The sequence below is a fragment of the Pyrus communis genome, chromosome 14, assembly GCF_963583255.1.
Source record: "Pyrus communis chromosome 14, drPyrComm1.1, whole genome shotgun sequence".
NCBI lineage: Eukaryota > Viridiplantae > Streptophyta > Magnoliopsida > Rosales > Rosaceae > Pyrus > Pyrus communis.
In genome coordinates, this window is record NC_084816.1 from 4,542,232 (window position 1) to 4,563,778 (window position 21,547).

Sequence of the window (21,547 nt, forward strand, 5' to 3'; positions counted from 1 at the left end):
GGTTGCCTTGACTCTATTGGTAGTTAGCAGATAATATTCTTTGGACCTCAAGGAGACTTTGGGCTCAGTTCCTTCTATGTAACCCAAATAAATTTGGGCTTCTAGCCCATAACTAGCACATTGATAGTCATTTTTCTCATTTTAGACGAATATGAACAATAGAGGGGGAGATAAACACACACCGTTTGCAGCTTCACACATCTTTATTTAACGGGAGTTTTAACGAAAAGTCTACGATGCTATTCACTTTAAAGAAAAATCACATTTTTACACTAAAAATCAATCCTGGTACTATTCACTTTACCCTTTATTTTGTCTTTATCATTAAAACTCAAAGTTTTCATGCATTTTTCATTAGTTTTCCTTTATTTAATTCAGTCCGTTGATTTCGATTGATTTATTCAATCCGACGACCAAAAATAAAGAAAGGTGCATAAAGCTAAAAAGAGTGAAAATTACCTCCTTAAAAGTAAACGCTCTTACTTACTTGAGTTACATGTGTTTTGCTAGACAATCGCTTTCTTTGGAGAATTATATAGAAATTTTATGAAGAAATTTTGATATGTGAGAAGCTTGAAATTCAATTGATTAAGAGTATTTATTCATTAAACAAAATCGCTTGCCTAACAAATAAAAAAATACATTGGTTTGGATACCCAAACAAGTTTACAAATCGACCAAAATTAAACCTTTTACAAGTTACATTTGATTTGATATAATAGAGAATTTAACCCTAAAACTATATACTGAAGAAAAAAAATTAAATAAAAAGAAAGGAGGACGAAGAGCATGACATCCATTGATAGCAAAGAGAAAAAACCGATAAACTCTTCGTAGATAGAACGATAAATACAACATAACTTAAGTTGTTAAGAACGTTCGTCCATACAAAGTCAAAATTACATTTTTTTTTTTTAGAAAACCTCGATCGTACAAGGAAAATTTTATTAATAACGAAAAAAGAAATTACATCTAGTCAAGGGGAGGACATAAACCTAACCCCTCATAGTACAAGAAAAAAGGAGAAAAAAACAACGTGCAAAAGAAGGGAGGACATAAACCTAACCCCTCATAGTACAAGAAAAAAAGGAGAAAAAAACAACATGTAAAAGAAGGGGTGCATAAACCTTACCCCTCTAGAAACGAAAACAAAAAAGATACAAGAAAGTGAGACAAACCCAGAGCTTAAATCAAATCATGGTTTGATAGTTGAAGAAATTACCCATCAGCATCAGTAATCCTCGGATTGAAGTAAGAAGATGTTGGGACTAAGTGCGGCATTGCTCCTGATCATACATATCCCCACAGGAGTACAATTACCAGAAGATTGTGCCATAAGAAAACAAATATAATGGCAGTGACTATTAATAATCTCATACATAAATATCTACATAATAGTTCAATTACCAGAAGAAGTGGACGAGATTGGTATTTTCAGAGTTCGTACTCTGAAATAAGCTCCAGGGTCCGCCAATTTCTAGTTTCAGGATGCATTAGATTTGGAGCCCTCCGTTCGGACAGAAAATGGATGTTTGGGATATGAGAAATCTTGGGCCACTCCTCTCCACTGCCTTCTTCGCGAAGCTTTTCAAGGATGCTCGAGCATCTGTTGACGATAAGATTCTGTAGTGGTACCTTGCAAAGGAAGTCTGGTAGTGTCTTTAAGTTACGGCAGAAATAAATTTCTAAGTAAGAAAGGCATGGCATGATTGTAATTTCAGATTCTTCTTTCTTCCACCCTTCCACGCCTTCCCACTCTTCCGAGTTACCCATTTTGCGAAGGCGGAGTTCTTTCAATTTTGGGAATAATGATGGCGATGATTTGAATGATGTTTGATCTTCCATTCCCAAAAATTCACCACCAACCTTTCTCACTCGTGGCATCCCATCTATGGTCAGTATTTCAAGGGACGGAAGTTTCCCAAGAGGAGGCAAAAGTTCACACTCTTCCCACCCTACAATGGTCACGATTCTCAAGTGGTTTAACGATGCCATCCAAATTGGCCAGGCGGTCCCAGTATGCCCAAGAATATCCAAAGCTTCCAAATCTTTGTGCGGTCGTAAGACATTCAATATTTCTACACTGCTTTTTGTCTGCTTGTAGTGCACATCTCTACAATCTATTCCAAGATGAAAAAGTTGCTTTTGATCCCACAACTGAGCTTTCTCAACCTCCCTCACATCTTTTACATCCCCAGAAACCCGTACGACAAGACTACCCCGAAGTTTCAAGGTTCTCAGATCTTCAAACTGTAATGCTTCTTCCTTGTCATCGCAACACACAATGTACGTATCCAGTGTCTGCAAACTTGATAACCTCCCAATCCCTTTTGGTAAGTACTCGAGAGAATGACATCCTTCAATATAAATATGTTTTAAGCTAATCAATTTTCCCATGTTATCAGGTAGTTCTTCAAGTGCGACGCAATAGAAAAGGCGCAAGGTACACAAATTGTACAATTCACAAATAGCATCCGGTAATTTCTCCAAACTACTATTATAAGACAAATCAATATGCTTCAAATGTATCAATTGTCCAATCTCCTCTGGGAGTTCTTTGACGTAAGTATAACCTATCCATTCACCACTCAAAATTAATGTCCTAAGACATTTCAATTGCAAAATAAAATCTGAGCTTATTGCAGTTATTTTTGATTTAAAAGTTGTGAGTGTGCGTAGATTTTTGCAATTGGAAGATGAGATAGCTGGTGAAAGTGGACCGTGGGGTACTGAAGCTAAGGTCAAATGGCGAACCTTATCACCCCATACTGCCATTTCATTGGTAGCACCCTCACCCTCAATAATCAAGCATTCATTCTTGGTGAGAAATTGTAGAAAGTCATGCACAATATCATGCATTTTGCAACTTACGACTTTACCACTACCACGATCTTTCTCAAAATTTTGGAAAAAAGAACGTGCTACTAAGTTATCAAAATATGTTTGACCAATTATTCCCTTATCTTTATTCCCTTTCGAATTAAGGTAATCTTGTGCCATCCAGAGATTAATCAAACAATCTCTGTCAAACTCATAATCTTTAGGAAAAACAGCACAATATAATAGGCAACATTTAACTGTTGGGGTCAAATCATAATAACTTAGTAACAGTGGTTGGAAAACTTTTTGCTCGACATCTTCTAGATCCCATATTTTACTGCTCAAAACATATTTCCATTCTCTCCGTGTCCTTTTGTTGTGCATCAGACAACCTAAAGTCTTTGCAGCAAGAGGCAAACCCTTACACTTCTTTACAATTTCATGACTAATATCTTCAAACTTCTTGGACTCATCTACTTCCCTATCATAAAAGGCCATGTGATTGAAGATTGACAAACAAGACTGTTCACTCAATTCTCCCATACTGATCATGTGACTTGTTGCTCTCATCATATCAACAACCTCATGTTTTCTTGTTGTCACCAATATTCTACTGCCTTTAGCACCACTTTGGATCAATGGTACCTCTAATTGCTCCCACTTTTCACGGTCTTGGGTCCACACATCATCAAGGACAAGGAGAAACCTTTTGTCCTCAATGAATTTAGACACATGTTGCAAGACATCGTCCAACTCATTTGAACTTGGGGGGTCATTACCAATAATAGCTTTGGCAATCTTAATCTCCTCAAAAGGATCTGACACACAAACCCATATTCTCTTTTCAAAATGGGTTTTAACTTTGGGATCATTATACACTAGTTGGGCCAAAGTTGTTTTGCCCATTCCTCCCATCCCTACAATAGGGATGACAAGGGTCCCGCTCCCTTGTTCACTACTATCAGTCAACAACTTTGTTATCAAAACATCTTTTTGGTTTTCTCGTCCAAAGATGTTAGATACATCGACGAAAGACGAAGTTATCCGTCGTTCAAGTCGTTGAGTGCCTTTCTCTTTGTGAAACCCATACATTTTTCTTTGCTTATAAATCAAAGTTAAACTCTCATTCAGCTCTTTTATCCTAGAAGCAATGTCATCACGAAGAAAGACCTGACTGACTTGGCCAAAACAAAAGCAACCAGAGGAAACAGAAAATCTGACCTTCTTTTCAGGAACAAGAGCAGCTGCACCTTCTCTTTCTTGCTTCTCAACCTGTTGCCTCAGAACGTCATAGTTCCACTCGTCCAGCACATCCCCCATCTGGTAAGATATTTCATCGAGGTCATCCAACCAGTTTCTCACGCTTTCGTCCTCCACTTGCCTTCGATCTGCGTCCTGAAGCACAGCTTGAATAGCTTTGAGATTGCTAGTGAATTCTTGAACGTATTTCTTAACGTTCAAAACATTTTCCACCTTATCTTCTATGTAATGAAAAGTTGCTGAAGCCAATCGCTCTAGCAGCACGGAAACAATCGCATCAGCCATGTTTAGTGTTTGGAATCAACTGACAGTGGATTGGTGAAGTAAGTAGGGAAGTATGTATGAAGAAGAAAGGCAGGATGGTTGTGCAAGTGTCCTTCCTCTACCAAGATTATAGTTTTCAAGGCAAACGCCAAGTCAATTATATTACGTATCATAACCTTTAATTCAACAAAAATTAGGCGGGGACACCCTGTCTTGATACATGGATCCAGCTAACTGAGTTGAAAATTCTCCAAATTATAATATATTAAAGCCAAATAGTCAAATTATAATGCATAAAAAATTTCAAGTGACAATATTCATTTCAAGTTTTAAGCCATCAAAGTTGGACAACAAGAACAAATAATTAAGTAATGAGGGGTTGGTGGTGGGTGACAATTACAAATAATTAACCATCAGAGTTGGATTACTAGAACAAATTATAATGCAGTAGTATAGTTAACTAAGTAATGAGGGGTTCGTGGGTGACAATTACAGATGCTTAGCTGCTTAACCCAAGAATTAAATTTAAATTTAATGGAAAATACAGCTTATTGTAATATGCCAAAGAGTGTTTCTTGAGCTTAATTACCATTTTACAACTAACAATTTATTGACTTTTTAATTAAAGATTACTTTAGTTTGCAAAATACCTGTAACAAGAATCCTCAGATTTCTCCGGAAGCTGGAAGTGATGGTGGTGGTGGTGAAAATCCTAGCAGAACAATCTGTGATCGATCCATTGCTGCACTCTACAGAGATGAGAGAGAGAGGAAGATGGTTATTTGGACCTTTTGAGATATTGGTATCAGCTCATTGTGTGTTGTAGCCCAAATAATTTTGGCCTTCTACAACGAATACGTTTTATCGATTTCTGCACTAAAGTTTGGATCCCGGTTAAAGTATTGTTTGGGCAGTGGGCACCCAATTTTTATCTTTTGACGCGTATTCTTTGGACACTCCCAATTAAACATACACAAACCTTGTCACACGCTTATGTGTTTAGAAATTGGTTTTTTTATTTTATTTTATTTTATTTATTGTTTAATATATATATTTTTTAATTATACTTATGGTAGATATTATTATTTTCATTAAAATACAATTTAAAAAATAATAAACGTGAGTACGTGACCACCCATGGTCTCAATATGTAGGTTTTTTTTTATGATTTTTTTTTTAATTTTTTTGACATTCTAATGGGAAAAAGGGTAATTTGGATATTATGAAAGGTTCGCCCTTTTTGCCTTCTCTCTTTATCTAATCTAAACTACATATTAATGAAACATTCATCGTCAACCAAAACATAATGAAATTACCACTCTGACATTTTAATTAAAACTGAACAGAAATAAAAATTATGGACAATTCAGTAATTACCTGAAACGTATTTTACTATTTTTTACTTGAAGCTCACAACTAGATAATAATAACAGTTCTATTTAAAAATTAAAATTAACTTGAAAAATTGGCATCTGCAATTGAAATGATTGGGGCTGGGGATTTGGTGGGTATAGTTGGGGGCGATGAGAAGTGGGGATGTGCGAGTAGGGAAGGAAGGGGAAGGCGGGGGAAGTGGCTTGGTACAGTGCGAAAAAAGGTTGAGAGATGGAGAAGAGAGAGCAGCATGCATCAGTCTCTTTATCTTTATTTTATTTTCTTTTATTTTTCTTTTTTAATTGTCATTCTTGCTCATGATAAGTTGCAGTAAATTAAAAAACAAACTTAATTGCATACGTAAAGCGCGCGTATTGATTGCTAGTGTACCTATTTACAAAATATTTTTTGTCAATCAAAAGAGGATAAAAAGACAATTTGATCTTATATCACAAAATAAAATTATCGTCAGTTATGACTTTTTACAAACCAAATCTTATTGTTTTTTTCTTTCCTCACCCCCATGACTTCAAACCATATGTCTAAATTTAAAAAATAAAACTGCAACACATTATTCACGACGACACTTCATATGAAAAACTTTAGGGGGCTGGTGAAGAAAAATATTTTGTGTTTTCTTGCGATTTCGGGCTGGTTTGGTATTGCTGTGCTTTGAAAAAAAGCTGTTTCTGCTGTGCTGTGAAAATAAGCAGCTGTGAAATAAAGCAGTAGAGTGTTTGGTAAACTTTTTTGTAAAAGTGCTTTTGAAAAAAAAAAACAGTATTATAGTATTTGGTAAACTTTTATGTAAAACAGATGTGAAAAAAAGCCAGTTTTTCAAAGCTGGGTTTTGCAGCTTCTTGTTTTTGGCTTTTTTTCACCCAAAACTGTGAAAAAAAACTGAAGCTGAATGTTTACCAAACACAAAAACAGCTCACAGCTTTTTTTGATACCAGCTTTTTTCAGAATCACCTCAGTACCAAACCAGTACTTCATCTACTCTTTGGCCTTGTTTGTTGTCTAAAATTAGCTTGGATAGGATAACTCACGGGACGAGGCCTCTATTGTCATAAAACTAACAATCTAGAATAAATACTCCAAAGCAAAATTGACAAAAACATTGTTTATTTGCTAGAAACTAAACAAATCACCAAATACAAGTATCCTTCTCAAGGTTTTTAGCAGATAATGCAATACAGAAAACATTTCATATCTGCCATCCCAATTGAGCTAACCCCAAAAAAAGAAAAGTCAATTGGACTTGCCCTTGAGACTTTTGAACAGCTTGGGGTCTGTCTGGTAGTATACAATGTCTCCGGTGTCACTAACATAGTGATCATTGCTCATGCTTGACAACAGATTATCAATCAAGTGAACCGGAAACGGCCCGGATTTCTTTGGCTCCCGGTAGTACTTCCCCAAAACCGGTTTAGCTGCCTTGGTCTGCAATGTAATCATGTGAATGAAACCATTAGAATCAACAAGTAGGGCTAATATCTGCAAATTGTGAATAGAAGGTTAATTTGTTTTAAGTGGGGAAGAGCATGGTAAGTAACATACTGCTTCCCTTAGGTGGTAGTGTGGGATTTGAGGGAAGAGATGATGGATAACATGAGTGCCGATGTCATGGTGGATGTTGTTGAACATTCCATAATCGCGATCAACGGTTGTAAGGCCTCCTCGTAGATAACTCCATTCCTGCAGAATTAAAACCATGAGAGGAAATATGGCTTCTTAATTAAGAGTCTTAATTGATTTAACCCTTCTGATAAGATCTTCACTTGCAGCATGTATGATCAATGTAGTAGGGTTAATGTATCAGTTTTACCTTGCCGCGGTACCAAGGAAGTTTTTCGTCATAACCATGGTGATGCAGATATGTGACCATGTCCAACCACATTACGAAAATCTGCAAGTCGAAGTTGATGAGAATAAGGAAAACAAAAAAAAAAAACTGTATGCAAGTAAGTGCAACTTATCAGGAATAAAAATTGGACTAACCCAGTAAGGGACACCGTAAAGCTTGAGGATTTCGACAGGGCCTACGACAAATGACAGATAAACAAGCAGGGAAACCATCATAGTCCAGCAAGTAGTTGATGTTATCACATCTCTCCTTTCATTTGGGGCAAACAAGTCACTGTACGGATTGAAATGAGAACCTTGCTTTCCTGGACTTCTAGTCCACTGATAGCGAAAGGCAACCCAACCAAAAAAAGGAGGCAAAATTTAGCTTCATGAACCATCAGAAACACACAATTTTGAATCTAAACACTACACGACGCTCAGTTTTCTTCGCCTGCACTCCTCTTGTTTCTCGCCCTTGATTCTTCTTTGATTTATTCAATCAAAAGGCTCGAACAAAAGGGAGAAGTGCGGGGAGAAAACAGGAGAGCGAAAATCACTCTTCCGAAAACATATGAGCAATAAAAGATGGGTTTTTCTCACCAGATAGAAAGGATATGCAAAAATGGGGTAAGGCACCCTGAATCTGAATTTCAGGGTACTTTGATCGAGACTCGAATAAACCTTCTCAGTCAGCTATATCCATAAAGATAACAACAAACATACAGGTTAATCAATTACTAACTGAAAATTAAGTAAAGCCGCATCAGCAGATTTAGATTCCAGAACTAATTATTTCTGTTGTGCAAAGTAAGAGCATTATGATTAACAATAGATGGAACAGTTTGAATTAAGAGAAGCACTTACAGGAACCCATGACTCATCGTTCTCAACATGTCCATGGTTCTGATGGTGAGTTCTGTGGCTAATTCTCCTGAAGAAATCACATGAAAATCTACTCAAAATTTAAATCCAAGATTAAAAAATCAACAACAGTTTCAAAAGGAAAGGCTAAAAGGTCAAAAAATAGAAAGAAATAAACAGGGTAGTGATTTTCACGCTCTCGTTTTCTTGTGCACTCCTCTTGTTTCCGTCACTTATACTCCTTCGATTTATTCAATCCAAAGGCTAGAGCAAACGGGAGAAATACAGGGGAGATAAAACTGGAGCACGAAAATCACTTCACAGAAAAAAATCATTTGAAGCAGGTTATGAAGCAAAGAGGTTTATGAGGAACCCACCATCCATTATAAGGTACAAGAATTGCAGAATGCAATATATGCCCCACAACACTGTTCAGAATTCTACTGTCTGAAAAGCTTCCATGGCCACTGTTCAATCCAAAAACCAATCACATTAGAAGCAAGCAGATGCAGAAAATGGAGGATGAAGTGAGGAGTGAGTGAGTGAGAATTACCAATCATGTCCGAGAACAAAGACAGCCCAGAACATGGTTCCCTGAGCAGCCCAGTACAAAGGCCAAAGATACCAACTTTCCAAGTAAATGGCAGCAGCTGCCATTGCAGAAATCGCAAACAAATCCCTGAAAACATAGCTCAGAGACCTCCATGGATCCTTGACCCAGCAGTGTTGGGGAATGGCAGCTCGGATCTCAGCTATCTTGAATGGAGGAGGGACACTTGGGTCGAAATCTGCTTCGTCATGGTGGTGGTTATGGATCCCATTGACGCCATTGATGGGCTTGCTCTGCTGCTTCTGAGTCTGAGTTTCCATCATTGTAGCAAAAGTTGAATCCTTTGGTGGAGGAGGAGGAAACCACTGGCTCAAAATCTCTGTATCCACTGTGGAGCAGACAAGAGGGCTGCTACTGGCAGTGAGGTTAAGATCAGAAAGTTTATATTTATAAGCGTAAGCACAGTGATACGATGGGTGCACAAGGGTACACCTTACCATACACACTAGAGAAGCTAAGGTATTTCACTGTGACAGTATCTTAGATCAATAGAACCCTTTTATGGCAGTATCGTAGGTCAATAGATAGCCCAAACGACAATTTTCGGAGTCCATGCTTTACATTTTGTACTTCATGCATGATAGTAGTACATAATTGATTTGAAAAACCAGCACAATCAACATCTCATTGCATAGAAAAGAACCTTACATACAACAAAGATAGTACATAATTAATTTAAGATACCATCACAATGAGATGAAGTTCTTCTTCAAACGGACACAAAAAACTCTATGCTTGGATGAATAAGGTTCACCATTAATGGGCTAGATAATATGGTTGCATGATGAATGCACGGAACGAGAGTACACAATTAATGGGCTGGATAATATGGTTGGGCTGGATAATATGGTTGCATGTTGCATGATGAATGCATAGAGCGAGAGTACACAATTAATGGGCTGGATAATATGGTTGCATGTTGCATGATGAATGCACAGAGCGAGAGTACATAATTAACGTGCTGGATAATATGGTTGCATGATGAATGCACGGAGCGAGAGTACACTGCACCATTTAGATAAAAAAATAAAATAAAATAAAAATAAAATAAAATAAAAAACTATTTACAAAGGATATCATTGTGTAGTATCTAAAGTCAAACATGCACTGTTATATATTTTAACTTTTCAGTATGACAATATGTGATTGGTTTAAAACATCTCGTTGCATGAAAGTATTTCATCACGTAAGCAAACACATACAAAAAAAGATCTCTACGCTTGGTCATGGTGCACTTGTACATTTGTTTGTGATACGAAAAGAGAAGAAAGAAAAATCAAAAGATGGAGTAAAAGGGTGGTCATCACACTCATCACTCATTCCAGTCATCGAGAAATTTGCATGTCTTTTGGTCACAAGTTGTGGCCTTTCGGCCAAATCTTACCTCCAAAAATTGAACATGAGGCAGCCTGCCATGTGCAACTCTCCACCAAAGCCTGAAAGCCTGAAAGCCTGCTGGGTTACTTGTCCATACTACGCCCATTGCCCACTACCCTTTGGTTTCTAGCTGTGGCCAATGAATGGACCAAGACCTTTTTACTAAGACCAACTCTAACCCTTGGAGTAAATTCTAAATTTTCTCTTCTATTCCCCCCGTTTCAGTCCAACCCTTGTTCTAAAATGGGGTTAAGTCTTAAAACTAAAAAAAAAAAGCTAGATTTAGGCCAAGGTTAGTGGTGGAGCCCACATGTGAGAGTGGAAAACGGGATGTGAAGCCCAGTTGCCCAAGACCCATGTTCGGACGCAATTGCACGTGCCAGCCCAGCACCAGCTGGACCCCACCCACGTGGGCATGTCCTCCTCTTGTTGGCCGCAACAATGAGCCCAACGGTTCGTTTCTCTGATCCAACGGTCCATATTTATATTTGTTTTTTTTTTATTTTGTTTTATATTTATAATTTCATTGAATTCAATGGCTGATATCTAATATGATCAAATCCAACTGTATAAAAAAAAAAGATCTAACAGCCCAAATTTAAATCTAACGGTTAAAAAAATTATTTAACTCAAAATTCACCCAAATTTAATGATTTTTCAATATTTATCGGAATCTAACTATTTTTTGGTTAAAATGTTCATAAGATTAAATTAGGATAGTATACATAATTTTTCTTAAAAAAAAATTAGCCCAAATTTATTCTTTAATAACCTTGTGCTAAAAAACTTAGGCCTGAAGGGTTGGTGAAGAAAAACTGTTTATGCGATAAAACCTAAATGTTCTGGGTTAAAAATTTTAGATTTTACTCCAAAGGTTGGAGATGTTGGAGATGGTCTAAGGGATTCAATACCAATGAGTAGCTACTATCTCTAATCATGAAATGTTAGGCTTTGCTTGATGGTTTATTGGATGCTTGCTCCAGAGGAGGTGGAAGGTGACTCAAAGATTCTCACTGATTCCATCAATGGTGTCTCAAAACCCTTCTCTCCGGTATTCAAAAGTCAGCTTGCCACTTTTCAGAACATATATTTTTCTGTACTTTTCGGAAGGCAAAATGCGGTTGTAAAGATTGGTCAAATTTTGTGCCATGCTTTCGTGGCACCCCAGGACTTTTCTAATAATTTAATTTTTCTTATTAAAAAATAGTTTTTTTAATTTCAAGATTTGATATATGAAATTTTTTTCGTTCTAGAGTGGTAGCTAAAATCATAATTTTAGGACACATTCATACATCCGTTAAGTTTTTCGTCAGAATCTTCATTAATTGATGATGTGGCATCTACTTAAACAATAATTAAGCGTCACGTGTCATGATGAGCCCATGTGGATATTAAAAAAAAAAAAAAGCTCTCTTCTCCTCCCTCTTCTCTTCCCCGATCTGTCCAACTCCTCCCTCTTCACCCCCTCCCTTCTTTCTCCACAGATCAACCTTCACCCACCCTAACCCAAACTACGCCGCCCTCGTCCCCTTCCTCACCGCCATCGCCCAAACCCTAAACCTCTACGGCTGGGGTTTGTTTTGGGAGACATCATCGTCCAAAACCACCGCCACCACCGCAGAAAAGCCCATCAAGATCTAACACTTCGACTACAGTGATCTTGTTGCCGCCACCAATGGCTTCTCCAACCATAAGCTTTTGGGTAAAGGCAGCCACGGCTACGTCTACAAAGCTATGCTCCGCGGCCGTCTCGTTACTGTCAAAAGACCCTCTAGAGCTCACAGCCAGACTCTCCGACCCAACTCGTGTTCTGGGCCGGAGACCGCCAACGAGGTCGACAACGAGATCGAGATCTTGTCCAAGATTCGGAGTCCAAGGCTGGTCAATCTTTTGGGGTTTTCGAATGATTCGAAAGACAGGCTTTTGGTGGTGGAGTTCATGAGCAACGGTACGCTGTATGATGTTTTACATTCCAGTGCGAATCAGCCTCCTAATTGGGGTTGTAGGATTAAATTAGCTTTGCAAACTGCTAAGGCAATTGACATTTTATATTCATCGAGCCCACCTGTAATTCATAGAGATTTTAAGTCTGCAAATGTTTTGATTGTTCGTAATTACAATGCCCGGTTGGGGGTTGTGAGAAACTGAGGTCTTCAGTGGAGTACTGGGGTTTGCAACGACTTGTCTCCTTTCGAACATTTCAGATCTGGAGAAGCGAGGATGTGTTGGAGACGGTGCTCAAGGAACGACCACAGAGGTTTAGGGTTTGGGCGATGACAGTGAGGAAAGCGACGGGGGCGGCATAGTTTGGGTTAGGGTGGGTGAAGGTTGATCTGGGGAGAGAGAAAGGAGGGGGTGAAGAGGGAGGAGTCGGACAGATCGGGGAAGAGAAGAAGGAGAGGAGAACAGTTTTATTATTATTATTATTATTATTTAATATCTACGTTGGCCCATATTGACGCGTGACATTTAATCATTGTCTACGCGGGTATCACGTCATTAATTAACGGATGTTCTGATAGAAAACTTAACAGATGTATGAAAGTGTCCTAAAGTTATAACTTTAGGTATCACACTACGACGAAAAAAACTTCATGTATCAAATATTAAAAATCAAGAAACTTCAAGGTTGTAAGTTGAAATTAATCCTAAAAAATATACAAGACTTCAAATACCATTCAGGCGCCCTAAAAAATAAAGTTACTATTCAAACTATCTCAAAAGCAAGTTATCGCTAACACGCGTAAATTGTTTCAGTTCAGTTTTTTTAGGAACATTGCTATATTTTGTTATAATAGGCTGAAGCAGCAACATAAGTTTAAGGTAGACGTGCATGTATGAGAATAACATCTCTAGCAAACTAACTAAACTATCTTGTATGGTTATTTTAATTCAAAAATCACGAAAAATAATCTAAAACTAACAAACAATTTTTCTTGCTAAAATAACAAAAATATTACTGGCGTTGTTGAAAATGCCGGACTTACTTTCAGAAGAGTCTAAATGCCAGTTTTGTACAGAAAATGCCATTTCATCCACTATTAAATAATAACAGGGACAACCACAAATTTTCTCAGAAGTGAGCAATGGGTAATGGTGTGGGAAGAATCGCCACATTTGAGCGATAGGGTTGGATGAATGCTTCACTACAACGTGGCTGTGTGGCTCTCGCAACATATATCAATAAAGATAGAGCATCGAGGTTTCACGATGTAGAAGAAAAGAGATAGAAAGTTCAGAAGATATTTAGATCAGAATAAACTTTTTCTATTACATTTTTCAAAAGAGGGGTTATGGGAACTTGAATTCAGATCCTCTTCAGATTTTGTTGTCCAAAGTTGATGGACTGCATAATTCGAACCGGTTAAAAAAAGGAAGAGAGAGATTAGACTTTTGGTTTTTGTGTGGACCAGCAAAATAAACTAATGGGACCGTAAAATTTAAAATAAGAGATCTGAATTACTCAGTTTGTCGGCTCAGAATGTGAGATCAGGAGATGATCTAGATTATGGGAACTTGGACATGCCTTCCTTCATCTTCAAGTATGTGTTTGGCAGCCTTGGTCTGCGGTTATGCCTATTCCAGAGACATTTTTGCAGATTACACTTAGCACCAATATGGTTGGATGCCCCATGCAACCGAAAGTGTGTTTTTATTTTTGTATTTTTTGAAACCATAGAACAAGTAAATTAAAATACATGAGTTTATCAGTCATGTAATAACTTCATAAAACCCAAAGAATTATTGGTCGCGTATGTAAACAGAGGCATTTTTTTAAAATATATTTTTACGGATCATAGAAATTATTTTGCAATTTGAGTAGGTTAATCAAGGTTAGTGCCGGCACTAGAATTTTATTACAATGAGAACGTATTAAGAAAATAATAGTATAGATGGTGTGGTGTATTTTATATATAAAAGGAAATATGGTACGTCTGTTTGACCAAAAAGCCAGAGAAACCACATTATTTGTATTATATTCTACCACACGTTTTTAATAGAATGCTTGTACAGGTGAAACGCTACCTTTATTAGATCGGTTACACATAATATACTTTTACAAGCCAAAAATTATTTTGTGCTCTAATGTATAACATGCATAAAAATAATAGTCGCGAAAAAGAATCCAACAATAAAAAATCCTACAACCACAAAAGTAAGTTTATATGTTCAAATTGCATACGAAAAAATCCACTTCCTATCACCTTTTTTTTTTTTTTTTTTTTTTTTTTTGTAAAACCTTTATTGACATTTAATTTATTAAGAAGGCATATGCTAGGATCTCTTTTTCTTTTTGTTTTTTGGCCAAGGAAAGAAAATTAGAGCACACAATCCCTATTCTCTACTTTTTTTAATATATTTCTCTTTCTATAAAGATGAAATCTTGAGCGTTCAAACAAAAAGGAAGGAAAAAAAAGAGGGGAGATAATCCTTGTCCATCACCAAAGCCCCATATACCAAAATTAAAAGCTGAAGCGATGGGAGGGTGTGATCCCAAATTTGAAAATTAAATGGAAAAATAATAGGCTTTTTAGCCAAAATAGTCTTTGAGATTTGTATAACTATTCACTTTGGCTCTTGAGATTTGAAATCAATAGAGTGGTCCCTGAGATTTTCCACCATCAATCATTTTTATCATTCCGTGAAAAAATATCCATTAAATAAGAATAAAATGACAAAAATACCCCCAATTTTTGTCAAATCATTTTGGCTTGTTGTTTATTGAACTAAGGGTATTTTTGTTATTTTGATCATTATTTAACATAATGTTTCACGGAAGGATCAAAATGATTGATTGTGGACAATCTCAGGGACCACTTCTATTGATTTCAAATCTCAGAGACAAAGGTGATGAGTTATACAAATCTCATGGACCATTTTGACTAAAAAGCCAAAATAATATCCGGTAATAGCATCTTTGGTTTGTCACATATGGAAGAGATACTGATTAGAAGGTGTGCAATTAAGTATAATTAATAGAAAAATGTGTAGGACTAAACATAAATAATCAGTATACACAGAGCATCAATACATCTTTAGATCATGCGTGTACATAATTTGGTTTTTTTCCCAATTGTTTCAGGCATATATACTTTTCAGATCACAGAAAGGAAAAAGCATATCTTTCAGACATTTGTTAATTTGCAGACATAAAAGAAAAGGCATTATGTCTTTTTTATACTTTCTGCCTTAAAACATAAAAGAAAAAGTTGATTGAGATTAAACAGTATGATTGCACCCAATTCTAATTTCGTTTGAACCTTTTTTATACAAACGCATTAGATGGAGAGAGTGAAAGAAATCAAAATCAAGAGATATCAAATATTATGAAGTGAAACTTCTTAATCAATTAAATTACTGTTCGTTTAATTTTTTTAAGCAGAAAAAAGGTAGAGAGAGCATTTTTATGTTTTATTTTGATAAGATTTTCTTTATGTATAGCTGATGCTATTAAGCAGGAGGATTATGGAGATCTTTCAATCACATTCATTCATCACGATGTACAGTACCTGACAAAAACTGACCGCACGATGTACAATGAACGGATCTGATTAGAGAATCCCCGAAATCCTTACAAAGAGGATCTAACGAGGATCCTCTCTCGATGCTATTTAACATTGCGTCATTCATGAGCTTTTTATAATCACAAGAGTCTATTTTTTATTTAAATTTTCTGAGTTAGAAAAGGAATCGTGTGAATTTAGACAGTTTATAAAACAACGAGAGATCGATACATGGTAGACTTGACATTCGTGTCGTGTTTTCCGTGTTCGTATCGTTTTCGTGTCACACCCGATATCTTAACGGGTCGTGTCGTGTAACACCCGTTAAAATAAATGGGTAAAATTACCCGACCCGTTACCCGTTAAAGAAAATATATTTTAAACCAATAAATAATCAAATGAAAAACATAATACTAAATAAGTATAAACATACCATATTGTCACATCCAAAACATAAAAACGCATTTTTCTTTTAAGTATATTTTCACTTACCTAAATTGATCAAATGGTAAAATTGGAAAATATTGGAATAGAGGAGGGGTTTTTTCGTCCAAAAAATTCTAATAATATAAGTGAAATAGAATCCAACATTACAAATTTACTTTCATTTATCTTATGGCTGTTATTTAAGTAAAGTCTTTAATAGTTTTATAATTAATGTAGAAGTATAAAAAATATATAAACGCTCATAATGACAAGCCTTACAACTTTTATGAAGAACTTAACCTTGAAATTCGCCACTACAATCATATAAATCATAGATCAAAATTTAACCGTTGATTGTTGTTTACATTTACGCTTCATTGTTCTCATCAAATTTTGTTTTTTCAAATTTTCTTTTTAGAAAACATGATCTATTAGAGGATGCAGGAAGATGAACGGTTTGGGTCGTTAATATTATATTCAGAGTTTTATGGTTAGTGGAAATATTGCTTGATGTTTATAAAGTTTCTACAAACTACATGACATCGACTCATATTTTAGTTAACCGTAAATATCGAAATGTGATATCAAAGATCTAAACCGTTCATCTTCTTACATCCACTAGATGTTCATGTTTTCAGAAAAGAAAATTAAAAAAATGAAATTCAGTAAGAAGAATAAAGCGTAAATGACAATCGACTGTTAAATATAAATTTAAGGTTTATGGATTATAGTGTTGGATTTCGAAGCAGACCCCTTCATGAAAGTTGTAAAGCTTGTCAATATGAGTGATTGTATATATTTTTTTTTTACATTTTTTACACTTCTAAAATAATTATTATTAATTTTATTAATTTTGCCCTCAAATAAAAAACATTATTCATGAGGGTTTGGAGGATTTTAAAAATCTAAACAATAATATAAGTGTAGCCATTATCTACTCGTGGAGGAATAATGATGAATCACGATTTTTTATATATTCTTTCATATTTTTCATACTTGTATGTATGTCTTCTTAGTTCTTGTCTATACAAATACTATACTAGTTTATTTTAACTTTGTATATATTAATATGGCTATTATATTTTATAATAAATCTTTTAGTAATTAAACTTTAAAATTATCAAAATAATTTTTTTCTTAACGGGTCAAAACGGATTACCCACGTGTTACCTGTGTGTATACCCATTAGTTATTGTGTTGATCTGAAACCCGTTATTTTCTTGTCGTATTAGAAACTACCGGGTCTAATACATGACAATATATTAAATGTGAGCTCTGCACCCATTCCCAGAAAAATATTACATATTATATATATAAAAAAAAAGGGTGAGAGTGAGGGACTAGAATTTCCTCATCTCCTCTTCTCATCTCATTCCATTCTCTCCTTTCATATTCTCCATTTTGTCTTTCTCTTTATATAAAAAATTAATATAAGATGCTGAAGTAACTTAACCGTGATCATTCAAATAAGAGGAAAAAAAAGGAAGGAAAAAAAAAGGGAAAGAGAATCCAACTCCAATAGTGAAACTGTGAGAGTGAAAATGACAAATGACCGGTACAATGTTTCACGTTGGGGTTATTTATTTGTTTTTGGTAAATGGGATTTCAGAAAAATGTTCCCTTGGCCAGATTACCGTGTGTGTGACAGTGAGTGTGAATTTTTTGATCTTGCTCAGTCTTTACTTGAATATCAACCTCATATTTGCATCTGTCTAGAATACCGAACACTCTAATATATTGTTTAAATTATATGACAAGAAAGCAGTTAATCGCGTCTAATTTTTTAACATATGTGATTTAAGCTAATCAGTCTGTGAAGTGTGCATGTCCCTCTGCACATGAGGAATGAAGTCAATGGTTAGACAAATGCTTAGAAGTAAGAACTCATGGCTCTCCGCCGTCTAACGACAACTTTGAAAGAGGGAGTACAGCAGGAGCGTGCAATGCATTTATAATTTTTATGCTTAGTTAATTTTTCTTTCCTCTTCACTAAATATAGCAAGTGCTTGTTCATAAAGTCAGTAGCGAGCCTGATGGGTAATCTCTTTGAGCTATAATTTTTCTGATTTTTTTTGTTAAATAGATAAGCAAGCTAGTTTAATTAGGTTGTTAGAAATGCTCTTATGCATGTATACTTTAACAGTTTAACTTCCAACAAAATAGAATTAGTGTTTTATGAAGTTCTTGTTTCTACATGTTACCTTCATAATGTGTCTATTTTACTCATTATCAAAAAACGAGCATACAGACATAAAAGATTCTACACCGCTAATAATAGTTAATTAGGGGTGGAAAAGTTAATTGCTCCTTGTTGGGGACTTTTAGGCCAAGTTGGACTTGAGCTTTGGTGAACACCCTTTTGCTTTTCATGGTTCGTTTGCATACGAAGATCTGGATACCTCGAAAGAATTAGCGTGTCTTATGAAGTATATTGGTTAGATCAATGACTCAAAGATAGCGTGGTTAGGCAAATAATGACTTGCCTAAGCAAGGCGTGGTGTAGAAGCTAGAAGTTTATCAATTTAGCATGAAAGAGAACTTGCATGGCTGCATGGTCATGGAGGATGGATAATCTAGGTTTCCTAAAGTTATAAGGATGTTTCTATTGGTTGAGGAAACCTAAAGGAACTGTTGAAACCCTAAAAGGATGATTTCTCCAAGGATTCAAGATTGCCTGCACTTAGAGAAGTTGATCCTTCCCTTTTATAGGTGGAGAGTATCATTTGCACCTATGATTACACCAAGTAGGGAAAGGATACCCTACACCTATGATTTCCCTGCTTGGTGCAATACAATCTTGTGTCATCTCCGTTTTTTCTCTCTGTTTTGTTCTGTACCTTTTGTATCGAGTTGATCATTCCCTTTTATAGGTGGAGGGTATCTTTCCTAGGTTTCCCTAGGAAATCCTTTGGTTTCTCTACTTCATCTCGTTTTGGCTAAGTCTTTCTCTCTATTTCCCCCCAGTGCAACGACAACTTTCCTTTTCAGCATAACATTGATGAACGCATTTGCTCCCATGAAGACTGCATCGCACAATCTGCCTAGAGTGCCCTCTTCCCTAGTTAGCTTTCCATAGCCGCTACTTCTGGCAACACGCCTCCTTGTTTTCCATCATCGTTGTTCTGCGTGAGTTGGGAAGGGAAATATCCCTTCTTTCTTCATGAGTGGACACCTTACACTAGGCTTTCACGTGAACCAGAGACTTTGGATTTTGGTATCTTCCTAACTGGGTTAGTTGGTTTGCTAAAGGAAAGGGAAACTTAGTTTGTTCTCTCCTAAACTCACCTACGTGGGATTCAAGTTGTGGGCCTTAATCCGTGGTGCTCACAAGCAGCCCAAAGTCTTTCATAATCTTGATTCCACATAAACCTGATAAACTTCCGTAACCATCCACATCACGATCCACTTGGCAAGCCCTAACACGTTGCTTAAGCTTAAGCAATCATGTATCATAGTTAGCATGATTTGTACACGACAATAATATTGTGTCAAAGCTTGGTGTAGTGAATATGCATGGGTTTGGCGTGATTATACAAACGCTTATTCCCTAATTTATTATTTTATTAGCATGGCATTATTGTAAATATTCTCGATCCACACTTTTGCATGTGTTTAAGCTTGACTTGGGATATCTTACGACAATAGGTCTTTTTGACGTAATTAGACGTACATATGCAATTTTTAGGCCCCAACACTCCAAATAATGCTTTAAAGGGCGGGCACATAATGACTCCTAACAGGTGACACTAAGTAGCTAGTTAGGGACTAATAATCACCCTATATACTGAAACAAGATCGAACATGTTTACTTAACAGAAATGAGAGAATGAGAAAATTAGAGAACTTAAAGAACTTAAAGATATGAGAAGTATGGAAAAAAAATCGTATTAGCTAGTCCTTAATTTCTATTTCATGTAAGTAAACATTTCATAGATCTATTATTCTACTCTTTCACATTCCCTCCTCTCTTTTACTCTAGCAAGAATGACTATTCGGGTCCTAGATGAATTGGTAGATTCCTAACACCACATACCTACTAGTTAATGCTTAATAGTATTACTGTATTAGCCACAAATTAACCTAAATTAAGATGGCCGACTAGAAGTGCTAAATTAAGATGGATAAAACTGTTAATCAATGGGAAGTCCATTACTCTGTGGATATGGTTATAGATAATACCCGATGGTTAATTTGTGATTATGGATATGTTAATTTTCATTGTTATGAGGATGGATATAACATTTTTGTCCCTAAACCGAACTGTTGACACCCCTCAATTTCACCTTACACCATCATCACTACCAATCTCACCTTCATATTATATATGATGATATCAAATTAAACGATTACAGATATCTATTAACAACCTAATAAATTGATTTGACATCTCTCGGCACCCAGTCTCAAACTTTGAATAACACGATGAAAGTACAAGTTGATTAGGTCCCATTAGCAACTAGGTTAATTATGCCACCTGACTTATAATATTGAAACACCAAAGTTGAATTGAACCCTAACTTTGAAACGTCTCATGTTAATAAATCTTTCCAGAAGAAGGCGGACGCTGTTTACCGACTTTTCTGGTCCATTTCACAAGTTTGTCCAACATTTTCTTCCATTGCTAAGCCCACGACTGTTTCAGCAAGTGGAGTTTATCACTCATTTTCTTTGATGGTTAGTTAGTTAACTGTGAGTCACATCCCTTTCCAAGTTGCGTTATTGGGGATCTTAACCAAACTCTCTTTCACATCATCCTCAACTTTTAGATGATAGAACCTCCCAACTCCTTTCATTCAATTTCTGTCATGGTCAGTCTGCGTATTCGTCAGCCTTCGTATGGTTTCTTACGTTCACATGATATTATACATATGAGATGTCGCATGTTACATGCATGCATTGTTGCATCAACTGAATGCAAGTTGTTTATCTCCATTACATAGTAGTGAACTTAATTAAAAATCATTAATTCAAAGGGAGAAATTGACAGTAAGGTACAAGTTCAAAAGGAAAATCCTCGAAATATTCTAGATTAAATTTATTACATCATTAATAAAATGCATTCATATCTCTCAAAAATGAGACTTTTTATGGAATCTCTGTCACGTCACAATTTAATGTCAATTCTTGTGCCAACATTATAAAACATTGTACGAAAAACATGAGGTGGTACAGAGTCTATAGAGAGTCCCACTTTGAGAGAGTC

General features: G+C 36.0%; 2 protein-coding genes across 2 annotated transcripts; both read right to left on the minus strand.

The window, feature by feature from the left end:
- Positions 1–1,010: 1,010 nt before the first annotated feature.
- Positions 1,011–5,074, minus strand: LOC137716151 (putative disease resistance protein RGA3). The gene is made up of 2 exons (XM_068455553.1): positions 1,408–5,074; positions 1,011–1,286 (listed from the first exon to the last, which is right to left on the minus strand). The coding sequence occupies exon 1, from the start codon at positions 4,363–4,365 to the stop codon at positions 1,435–1,437; it is 2,931 nt and encodes a 976-aa protein (XP_068311654.1). The 5' UTR covers positions 4,366–5,074; the 3' UTR covers positions 1,011–1,286; positions 1,408–1,434.
- A 1,752-nt stretch (positions 5,075–6,826) lies between these two features.
- LOC137715799 (acyl-lipid omega-3 desaturase (cytochrome b5), endoplasmic reticulum-like) lies at positions 6,827–9,715 on the minus strand. The gene is made up of 8 exons (XM_068455148.1): positions 8,981–9,715; positions 8,805–8,894; positions 8,431–8,497; positions 8,167–8,259; positions 7,720–7,905; positions 7,547–7,627; positions 7,279–7,416; positions 6,827–7,161 (listed from the first exon to the last, which is right to left on the minus strand). The coding sequence occupies exons 1-8, from the start codon at positions 9,475–9,477 to the stop codon at positions 6,970–6,972; spliced, it is 1,344 nt and encodes a 447-aa protein (XP_068311249.1). The 5' UTR covers positions 9,478–9,715; the 3' UTR covers positions 6,827–6,969.
- Between the last annotated feature and the right edge of the window lie 11,832 nt (positions 9,716–21,547).

Excerpts from the sequence above, each read along its gene's own strand:
- LOC137716151 (XM_068455553.1), bottom strand. The coding sequence starts at position 4,365 with ATGGCTGATGCGATTGTTTCCGTGCTGCTAGAGCGATTGGCTTCAGCA.
- LOC137715799 (XM_068455148.1), bottom strand. The coding sequence starts at position 9,477 with ATGGTAAGGTGTACCCTTGTGCACCCATCGTATCACTGTGCTTACGCT. Across the intron at positions 8,895-8,980 it reads TTTGTTCTCGGACATGATTG|TGGCCATGGAAGCTTTTCAG; the intron begins GTAATTCTCACT and ends TGGATTGAACAG. Across the intron at positions 8,498-8,804 it reads CTTGTACCTTATAATGGATG|GAGAATTAGCCACAGAACTC; the intron begins GTGGGTTCCTCA and ends TGATTTCTTCAG.